The 11,498-nt window shown below is 45.8% G+C and overlaps 1 protein-coding gene across 1 annotated transcript in view; it reads left to right on the forward strand.

Annotated features, from left to right (window-relative positions):
* Window positions 1-11,498, forward strand: part of cyfip1 (cytoplasmic FMR1 interacting protein 1) — a gene marked incomplete at its 5' end in the record, with an annotated part of 159,045 nt that overhangs the window by 77,038 nt on the left and 70,509 nt on the right. Inside the window, 2 exon segments of the mRNA XM_037698324.1 lie at window positions 7,479-7,632; window positions 7,712-7,868. Coding sequence (XP_037554252.1) covers window positions 7,479-7,632; window positions 7,712-7,868 — 311 coding nt within the window.

Here is an 11,498-nt window from a genome sequence, read left to right on the forward strand (position 1 = left end):
GGAGCCGATTTCCCGCTCTTAACGTAATTTATACGGACCGGGTGGGGCCCACACAGCAGGTGGGCGTGGACTAAATTTTTTCAGTGCTTATGCTCTGCATAACGGGATAAACCCATCAGCGACAGCCTTAAAGGGCTACGCCTATATTCATAGAATCTGGGGTTACAGTACGTAACCAACGTTTTCGTATGTCACCCAATATGCATTCTTCTGATAGGCTGACTAGCATGTCATTCAGCACGCGATTGGTCTGTTTGTTTAGCGATTAGAAAGATGAAACATTTGAAAAGTTTTGAAATTCATCTAAAAAATAATGTACTTATATGTCTGAGGACACAAACCGTACGGTTCCATTTGTCTTGTACATGTCACAGTTAAATTAATAAGGACAGAGTCAACCCCAAAACTAACAAACTGGGATCTATTCAAAGCATGCAACAAAATACAAAAACAAGGCACCAAAAGTGACAAAGAAATAAATCTGTTTGGCTGTTAGCAGGTTCCATGTTAGCAGGCCTTGCCGATTTACTTACTATTTATCAAGGCAGCATAAGAACAAAACAACGCAGTTATTTTTCAATAAACATAGTTAAGATAAAAGTAATTTAAAAAAAATTACTGCAGAAGTGCTCAGAGCCAGTTACAAATGAGGCAGCTTCAAACTGAGTCAAATGCATGGCCTGAAGTTCTTCTGTTTTTGGGACATACCACTCGTGTAAATAGAGTGGTGTAACATGGACTGATCCACTCCTTATTGTGACTTGTAGAAGTTTTGTGAATTCACATTAGGCACAAACAGTAATACTATTTACAGGCAAGTAAGAAAATGTACAGAGAAAAATAACCCAGTTTTTTCAACATGGTGCTTAATTTAAAAATGTGATAAACTCTGCACATTGATAAAATTTTGTTCTGACCCAGAGCTCGAAGAAGGGAGGAGGAAGAGGAGCAGTAGGGTGGGGGTGAGCATACCTGCAAACGTTGGTTACGTACTGTAACCCCAGATTCTATGAGTATAGGCGTAGCCCTTTAAGGCTGTCGCTGATGGGTTTATCCCGATATGCGAAGCATCACACTGAAAAATTTAGTCCACGCCCACCTGCTGTGTTGGCCCCACCCGGTCCGTATAAATTACGTTAAGAGCGGGTAATCGGGTCCCAAATAGCTTTTTTCTTCAACCATTTAGGAGCCAGTGAGGCCCGACGCTTAAAGGGCTACGCATATACTCATAGAATCTGGGGTTACAGTACGTAACCAACGTTCTATTTCGTATAGGCTTCGCCCTTTAAGGCTGTCGCTGATGGGTTAAGGGCGAAGCGTATGTTGTCCTCGCCCCACTGGGTCCATTCGAACACCGTATGAGACAGAAGCTTGCCCAAAAAACGTCTTGTCACTCAACTCCCCATGTGCGTAATTACGCATTGCGTAATTATGTGTGCCATGCACAGACGCATGTTGTGTAACTATGCGTTCTGAAAAGCATGAACGCCCCGGAAACTTTCAACGGGGAAGGAAGTTGTTGAAAAAAAGGGGGGGCACGAACCAACTGATTCATGGCTGAACAGTATGAACAGATTAATAATAACAAGTGAACTGATTATAATCAAATGAACTGATTGGTAACAATAGTCATGAACTGATTAGTGACAATAGAACCAAAATAACAGACACAACTTGTGACTGATAACAACATCTCACACTGTGAAGCATGCAGACAGATGTGAGCTTAAACAGAGTTCCATGAAAACAATAACATTCATTCTGTTAGAGCATTAAGGACAGAATGTGTCATGGAACGAAGTGTCACATCACGCAGATAAAAGCGAATAAATGAGCAGGGTGTTGACCACGCGGCCGCAGTGCAAAATGTCCTGCATTGTCATACCATTATGCAAGGCAGTCAAAGATGCAATACCTCTGGTCAAGTGTGCTCTGAGGTTGGCAGGAGGCTCTAAATCTGATGCTCTGTAGGCTTCAGAAATGGCCTCACACAGCCAGTGTGACAGACGCTGGGTGGATAACGGGCGACCTGCATCTCTATAATGCACAAACGAATGTTGAGATTGACACATTGCAACTGTGCGTGTTATGTAACACGTCAACGCCCGCACCGGACAGAGGAGATGGAAAGATGTTTCTTCTTCTGATTTGTGGGGGGGAGGGAAAAACCCCTCCAACGATATTGCTCTTGATTTAAAAGAACTTGTGATGTTTTTAGGCATAAAGGCTGGGTTTGGTCTTAAATCAGCTGAGCTGCCGTCAGCCTGAATTCTGAGACATGACGGAGCAACAGAGAGGGCAGATAAATCACTCACTGTCTTAGCGGATGTTAAAGCCAGCAGCAGGGCTGTTTTAAGAGACAAGAATTTAAGTGGAACCTGATCCATAGGCTCAAATGGAGCTTTGATCAGGGCTCGAAGGACCAGCGTTAAATCCCACTGTGGAACAAGTGGGCATGAAACAGGGCTGCGTCTCTGAACACCTTTTAGAAAACGCTTCATCAGCGGATGATTAAAAGCTGTTCTGTCTCCGAACCCTTCGTGGCAGGAAGAGATGGCTGCAGGGTACGTTTTAATCGTGCTGAACGCCAAGTTCCTGTCCATCAGCTGTTGCAGAAAGGACAGCACACCACCTATTGGACATGAGGTGGCCTCTACACCTTTCTCTGTACACCAGCGCTGAAAAGCTGTCCACTTTGATGTGTTCAGCGCTGTGGTAGATGCAGCACATGAATCCTGGATTGTGCGCACTACATCCTGTGGGAGACCCATCCTCTCCAAGCGGATCCGCTCAGCGGCCAGACCCACAGGTGCTGGCCTATTTCTGGGTAACTCCTGATCGCTCCTCCTGCCTAGAGGAGAGCGTCCTCCCTCCACGGCAGTTTCTACGGGCGCCCCGACAGCAGGCATTGCAGGACTGGGAACCATGGTGTGTTCACGTGCTCAGGGGCCACCAGGAGAGCTGTCAATCCCTCCTCCTGAACTCGGTTCAGGAACCGTAAAATCAGAGGAGGTGGAGGAAACGCGTACAGAAGCGTTTTGGGCCATGGGCTCTGGGCAAACGCATCCACCCCCAGCGGTGCTTCGTCTCGCGGGCTCAGAGAAAACCATAGTTGACACTGAACGTTTTCTCGTGTCGCAAGTAGGTCCACAGCTGCTTTGTCAAATTTCTGCCACGTCTGAGCCATCAGGTCTGGATGGAGAGTCCAGTCCCCGTGACATGGACCGCCCCTGGACATCACATCTGCCCCTTTTTTTCAGAACACCGGGTATGTAAACTGCTCTGATGGAGAGCAGATTTTGGTGTGCCCAACACTGTAGCTTTCGCGCAATGTGTAACATCTGGGCTGAGCGCACACACCCCTGCCGGTTTATGTATGCAGCAGTCACCTTGTCTGTGTGAATCAAAATGTGTTGATTCTGCAGCACAGGAGCAAAGTGTTGAATCACGTTCAGCACCGTGCGACACTCCAAAACATTTATGTGGGCTGATGTGTGATGGGGCCACAGCACCCCTACAGCTTGAGATAGGCATGTCTCCACCAGCCTGACAATGACACGTCTGTGAAGACTGATACGTGTGACGTGGGTCTGCTGATGGGGACTCCCTCCGACAGAACCAGGGTGTTTCCCCCGTGTCGGAGGTCTGCTCTCACGGAGGGAGGGACAGTGATCATCCGTCTCTTTTGTTTTACTGGATCCACACACAGACGCGCAAACCACCTCTGGAGGCGTCTCATATGTTGTAAACCCAGCGGGACCACGTGTGAGCTGACGACATCATCCCTAACAGCTTCATAACGGAAACAGCTGTTATCACTCTGCCAGGTCTTACGTGGCGGAGCTGGTCTTTCAGAGTGTCGATTCTCGTTTGTGATAAACGAGCCCTCATGGTGGTCAAGTTTAGCTCCACTTCCAGATAAACAAATGTCTGGGCCGGGAAAATCGAGCTTTTCTTCCAATTTATGGCAAAGCCCAGATTTAACAGGTGTGATTTTAGTGCCTGGGCCTGTCTCGCTGCCTTCTTTCTGGAGCGTGACAGCAGCAGCAGGTCATCCAGGTAAAACAAAACTCTCATCCCTGCTCTGTGTAATGGTTACAGGGCTGTCTCCACACACTTTGAGAACATACGAGGTGCGAGGGAATACCCGAACGGCAGCCTGTTGTACTGATACTTCATCCCTTGAAAGGAGAAACTCAGGAATTTTCTGTGTGTTTTGGGATGATCGGTATGTGAAAATAGGCATCTTTCAGGTCGACGGAAACAAACCAATTGTTTCTCTGGATGTTGTCCAACAGCTGTCTGGTTGTCAACATGTGAAACGGTCTGTCCATGATCGCCTTGTTGAAAACTGACAGGTCCAAAATGGGTCTCGTCCCTCCGGTCCGTTTGGAAACCAGGAAGTAACATGAGTAAAACCCTGTGTTTTCCTCTCCGTTGGGAACCCTGGAGATCACTTATTTTACCAGAAGTTCTTTGACTTCTGCATTTAGGGATGAGACCTGGTCTGGTGATGACAGGACCGTCTCTAAATTCCTCCGAACGGAGGGGGTTGGGTTGCAAATTGCAACGTATACCCTTTGCTTAACAACCTGGTCATCCATCTGTCTGGCGAGCATGTTTTTAGCCACTCCGCGTAACGTTCGTGGAGTGGATGCGCGTTTAAGTGATGATGTTTGGTATGGATGTTATCCAGTCCACCGCCTCGACCGCCATTATGTGTCGCGGGAATGTTTTCCGCGTGACCCAAGGCGAGGCTTCCTCGAAAGGGCTCTGAACGCGCCCGTGTGCTGCGTTCAGACCGCGGACCAACCTTTATGTCTAGGTGGGCCGGTGTGTGTTGAGGCAAAGCGTGTGACCGCGCGTTTGACGCCACTGCGGTGAAACGCATGTCGCTCCTGCCGTGAGCGGTGTCCTGCGCTGGGTTCGCTTTGAGATCTCGCATCTATGCCGCCATGAGCGGGAGAGCGTTGAGAAGTGGTGAGCGCGACTTCATCTACGCCGTGCCGTTTGAGTGAAAGCTGCAAGCCCCGCGGGAGCACACGTTTTCTCTGGTGGGACGTGCGCCGCTCTCGCTGGAGGCAAGACTCATCACTGGGTTCGCTCAGCTGTCTCACGCTTATGCTGCCGTAAGCGGCCGAGCGCTGAGACGCGGTGGGTGAAATCTGCCCGCACCGTGGCGGCACGCGTTTGCTTCGGTGAGGTGCGTGTCGCTCTTGCTGAGAACAAGGGCCTTCACCGGACCCGACCTGCGGTCCCACATTTATGCCGATGTGAGCTGGTGAACGCCGGGGAGCTGTGTGTGCACCATCATCAATGCAACGCCGTTTGGGTGAAGGCTGTTTGCGTCGCGCGAGTGCGCGTTTGACACCGCTTGGGTGAGGATCGTGCAGCTTGGGTTGACGACGAGTTATTTCGCTTACCATTGTGTCGTGTGAGCGTCTCGTCATGTCTTGGAGCAACGGTGAGTTTAAAAAAACCTTTATTTAAGGACACCGGCTCGTTATGTGTGGAGGATGTGTGTGCAGCCGCTGTGAGTTCATCCGAGCTTACAGACTGGCTAAAAACAGACACTTTGATCATTGAATGATGATTTATTTCAACTTTCGTGTCACTTTTACACACACCCTCCGCAGGCCGTCATTTTTAAAATCTTCTCCCCCGTAAGCTCTGCGATTTGTTGGCCCAGGGCGCCATCTGCTGGCGATCTCTGGGGAAACGCTGAACTGCTGGTTGCTGGGATGAAGAGGGCTGGTCTCTGACGGGCGGGGCTGGTGGTGGAGCTGAGCGAGATGCCGCGGCAGCGGCCGTGGAACGTCGTTGCTTCTGCCTCTGCTCACGATGATCTCTCCAGCGGGCCAGGGGGCGGGATGAGCCGCGCGGCTTGATGAGGTGGCGCACAGTCTCTGACACCTCCTCCGACTGCTTGGAGTTCGCCAACATGGCCATGAAACTGCTCCTGAATGGGAAGTCCCTTCATGTCAGCAGCTTCTCGGATACTGTCGGGCAACTCCGATAGGAGTGCGCCGACGGCAGGGAGCGATGTGGCCGTTGAGGCGGGAAAACCCAGAGGGGTCGAGCATCTGCTCGGCCCCCCTCGTTCCAACACTGCGCTGTCCGGGAGGGAGCGAGCATCGGGGCTGCTGCTGACGTCGCCTGTCCCAGAGGAACCATCCAATTCGCTCCGAGAGCTGGCGTCGAAGAAGTCGATCGCGTCGTCCAGCGAACAGTCTCCTGCCACGGACAGGCAGTCCTCGACGTTGGCCTTAAACAAGGCTGCTCTCCTCTGCCTTTCCTCCGGTGGAAGATCGTCACAGAGGCGGCAGGAGGAAGCGCGGCCGACGTGGCGGGGATCCAGGCATCCCTCGCAGGTGTCGTGCCGGTCAAAGCTGAGCAAGTAACCGGTCTTGCAAGATGGACACAAGCGGATGGTGTTGGAGCTGGACATCTTGTCGAAGGTCAGTGTTATTAGCTTGCTGAAGAAAATTGGGAGCCGATTACCCGCTCTTAACGTAACTTATACGGACCGGGTGGGACCCACAATGCAGGTGGGGGTGGACTACATTTTTCAGTGTGATGCTTCGCAAATGGATATAAACCCATCAGCGACAGCCTTAAAGGGCAAAGCCTATATGAAATAGAACAACTTTTCAACAATCTGTTGACCAGAGGAACAAAACAAAAGCTTTCTGGGGCTTCCCAGTGGGCCGTGGCCCCCCACTTATGAAAAACACTGGATTAGACATTAGCATTTCAATCATTGAAATTCAACCACAATACATTGATTCAATGACATATTTTCAACATTGGTTAATTGGCTAGAACTGAATGATTGATTAAAGTTTGATCAATCATTAGTCGTCAACCTTAACCAAAAATCAACCTTTCTGACAATAATTCAACATTAACTATGAGATTAAAAATATATAAAACAAGTATGATTGGGGTGGTCGAAGATTGTGGGCATCCCCTGGTTCTGTCATTGTGACCTGTGGTGGATAAAATGGCCCCCTCTACCTGCCAGTATGTGTCACTCTGCACTGTCTCAGAGCAGCAGAAACAAAACCGACCTCTGTTAATCTGCATTCCCTGTTCAATTCCAGTCCAGAAAAACACTCCTGTCAAAAATGACATTCACTATTCAGATCTGTACGTGATGGGGGCCTTGGCAAACCACTTCTTTTTTTCCTTTTTTTAAGTAATGATAGAGGAAGAATAAGAAAAGTTAACCATCAAAGTCCATGCTCAATAATCCAGGTATACAATCCAACAATTTTCAGTCAGGTCATCTGGACAGTTTCTTGTTTTTTGTGCAGAAACGTTTCACCTTCCATCCAAGAATCCAACAATAAGAAAAGTTGTATTTTTTTAAATGAAAAAAGAATTCTTGAACTGATGCCATTTGTGTGATGGTTGAGGCAGAACCACCAGTGTGCCGAGTCCCTTGTTTATTTGTTTCTGTGCTCATAAATCTTCAGCTCTACATGGTGAGGACCATGCTGGAGTCGCTTATTGCTGACAAAAGTGGCTCAAAGAAGACGCTGCGCAGCGGACTCGAGGGTCCCACCATTCTAGACATTGAAAAGTTTCACAAGGAGTCCTTCTTCTACACACACCTGCTGAACTTCAGCGGTAAGAAGAGACACCAGTTTGATCTTTTAGCTCCTCTTAATCCTAATGGCGTTCTAACCTCTACATCTTGTCTTTGCAGAGACTCTGCAGCAATGTTGTGACCTCTCCCAGCTCTGGTTCAGAGAGTTCTTTCTGGAGCTCACTATGGGCCGCAGGATCCAATTCCCCATTGAGATGTCCATGCCTTGGATCCTCACTGACCACATTCTGGAGACCAAGGAAGCGTCCATGATGGAGTAAATATGACTTTATTTTGTTCCCTTTATTAAAGGTCATTTTAATACCATTCCTTCATGAAACTTCAGCATCTCAGACATATTGAAACTTATGTTGGACAAAATATCCTCTATTCATCTTAATTCCTCAAAGAAGCCACACTTGAGGACACGAGAAGATATTTAATCAGTTTTTACTTGCAAGGGCAGACTTTCACTCGCAGGCTTACTCAGAGCCCGGTCGCAAGAGTCTGAACCGGGCAGTGCGCAAGAATTGTTTTTTTATGGTTTTGTTTTTTATTTACATGCTAATCAACCCTCACAGACAGTCCATGATGACCTCGGCCTCCCAGCCACACATGCAGGATCAAATCAGCTCCTATCTGAGAGAAAAGAACTCTCTGAACTCACACACATCTTTCAACATAAATTTAACATTAGTTAGTGGTAAACATCCATAAATCGTGATCAACATTCCCCTGGCAGCTTCTGACCCTTAACAATTCCCAGTTTTTATAATTTACACATGAAGTGTCCACCTAACGGTCTATTAACTACTCAGTTGTTAAACTACTGGTTGGATGTCAGGGGCAGTCTGGGACAATAATCCAGGCTGGGAATTTGATACCATCCCAGGCCACCACCACCAGCCGGCAGTGTAGATGATCAGTGCTGTCCGATATTCTATCAATAATATCCTCTTTGTCCATTTCCATCAGAACCTCTTTCTCTGTTGCCATCCAAAGAAATGCTTCAAGGTTCTCTTGACTGAGGGAGGTTCTTAGGTGGTTCTTCACCAACTTCAGGGTGGAGAATGTCCTCTCACAGGCAACCTGAGTGATTGATAAGGTTAGGAGGAACTTTTAGCCCAAATCAATATGATATATGCATCAGTCAGCAGATTGTATTGTGAAAGCAGTATGTAACAGATGGTGAAGACGAGCCAAGAGCTTCCCATGTGACTAGTGGGATACCTGCTGCAGAAATGTCTACAGGTTATGGGGCCCAGTAAAGTTTCGGCTGTAACAATGCACGGCAGGGGACTTCCACCACGGTTTGACGGAGACGAAGCCCGCTACCACATCTTGGAAGCAAGGTTTTTAGGGTACTTAAAAACCAATGGTCTCAAAGAAGCTATCCTAGGAAGTGAGTTAGCAGAGGGAGCTAACGTACAAGAAGCGGCGGAGATCGAGCGGAAGGTCCCAGTCTCATGCGGAGCCAGTCTTGTGGTGCAACATCGTGGTGAGGCTACGTGGTGGGCCTAGTGAGCTGCTAACTTTCAACGCACACAAAAGCTGAGACCATATCACCACTGAGAGACTGCCTGCATCTGATCCACATCGCTTGATCACCCTAACCTTAAACTTATTCTACCATGGTCTTTTTTTACAAGTACAGAGTCGGAGTTTCTTTATTGTCATTCGCACCTCATGTGGTGGAATGAGATTATGTACACAGGGTCCCAGTTACATCCAACAATAAAATGTAAAAGAAAAACAGTAATAACATCTAAGATATGAACTAAGAAAAACATCAACTAAATATACACTAAGCACTACTAGCATAAAAATATTACGTTGTACATCAGCACAAACATGTACACGAGTCTGTGTGAGCAGATGTGCACGCATGAACACATCAACATGAAACAGATCAGCAGCAACATGAAGCAGATCAGCAGCAACATGATGTGATTTTTCACAGTGATTATTCTGGTTAGAGATTCATGAGTCTAAGCCTCAGGGTAGAAGCTGTTCCTCAGTCTAGTGGTTCTACACTTAATGCTCCTCAACCTCCTTCCTGAGGGGAGTGGGGCAAAAAGTGTGTGTGCAGGGTGAGTGTGGTCCTTCTTTTTTTTTTACTTTTTATTTTAAGCCTTTTTTTTTTCATTTTTTACACAGCATTCCCCCTTCATTGAACACTAAAATAAAAAAATAAATAAAATAAACAAAACAACAAAAACAAAAAAACGCACAGCACAGGAATTACCCACAACTTTAAAAAAAATAGTCACAATAAATATACAAAAGCAATGACCCAAATCCTCTGAAATTCACAACGAACCACCCATCAAGATGTCAGGTACACCTCCACACAGCGCCACCTTTGGTCAAAAAGATCAGTGGTCATTTGTAGAACTGATGTCATCTTTTCCATAATATATACTTGTTTAACCCTCCCTTTCTATTCAATTATTGTTGGGGGTTTCAAGTCTTTCCAATTTACAGTGATTAGTTTTTTTGCAACCAATAATAAAACATTTACTACATATCTCTGATTTGAGTTGAACTCTTCATTTAACATAACCCCCAGTATATAAAACAACGGACCTGATGGAACCTCCATCTGTATTATTTTCTCAAGCTCCACCTTGATATTCCTCCAGTATGTTTGGATAACAGGACAATCCCAGAATATGTGTGTATGGTCACCTATTTTCCCACATTTTCTCCAGCAGTATGCAGTTGAGGGATCCTTTGCAAAATTAGAGATATTAAGAGGTGTGTGGAAATACCTCATTTTCAGTTTCCAGGCAAATTCTTTCCATAACTGACTGGTAATCCCTCTTTGGCTGTCTTTCCACAGGTTATCCCATACTTCATCTTCTATCAGGACATTTAACTCCAATTCCCATTTCTCTTTAATATACCAGGTATTCTGGTTAATATCAAGTGAGAGCCTCTTATATAAATTAAAGAAATGTATTTTTGTTGGAAGTTTCTTTTCTATAATGGAAATAAAGTATTGTTCTATATCATTTGGATCTTTATTAATTCTCTTTGTTTTTATGGTTCATAATGTAATGTCTAATTTGGATATATCTATACATATCTTTTGCTGGGAGATCAAATTGCTCCCTAATCTGTGAGAAAGATTTAAAACCTGTTTCTCCAAACAACTGGTTGAGTCATGAGACATTTGGTGTTCCATTTTCTAAACCCCTGGTCCCATACAGAAGGAGGAAAGTCTATATTACCCACGATTGGCATAGCTCGAGATATTGATCATGTGTCATTCAACATTTTTTTTTACTTCCATCCAAATCTTCAGAGTATGTTTAATCCATTCATTTTCAATTTTCAATTTAATGACAGATTTTGAATCAATAAAAGGCAAAGTTGACAATATATACCCTTCAGCTCCCCCTGCTCTATTCGATTCCAAACTGGTTCTTCATCTCCTCTAATCCAAGTGACTATTGCAGCTAATTGAGCTGCCCAGTAATAATATTTTAAATTAGGCAGAGCTACTCCTCATTTATCTTTTGACAAGTAAAGTGTCTTAAGTCTTATTCTAGGTCTCTTGTGCTGCCATATAAACTGTGATATTAATTTGTTTAGTTTATTAAAAATAGAAATAGGAACTCTTATGGGCAATGATTAAAACAAAAACAGAAGACGAGGAAGTAAATTCATTTTTATAGTTTCGATTCTGCCTAACAGCGAGAGTGGGAGGACTTCCCAACGGGTCAGATCATTCTTGAATTGTTTTATTAACTCAGTGTAGTTAGCATTGAACAGTTTTGTAGGGTGAGTTGTCAGAGTGATCCCTAAGTACCTAACCACATATGAACCTCTGAAAAGAGATCCAGGAAGTGGTTACAAGAAGAAGTTAATAGATTGCCTGAAAAATTTGGAGCAGGACAAGGCT

Source organism: Nematolebias whitei, chromosome 3 (assembly GCF_014905685.2).
Source record: "Nematolebias whitei isolate Nwh7 chromosome 3, NemWhi1, whole genome shotgun sequence".
NCBI lineage: Eukaryota > Metazoa > Chordata > Actinopteri > Cyprinodontiformes > Rivulidae > Nematolebias > Nematolebias whitei.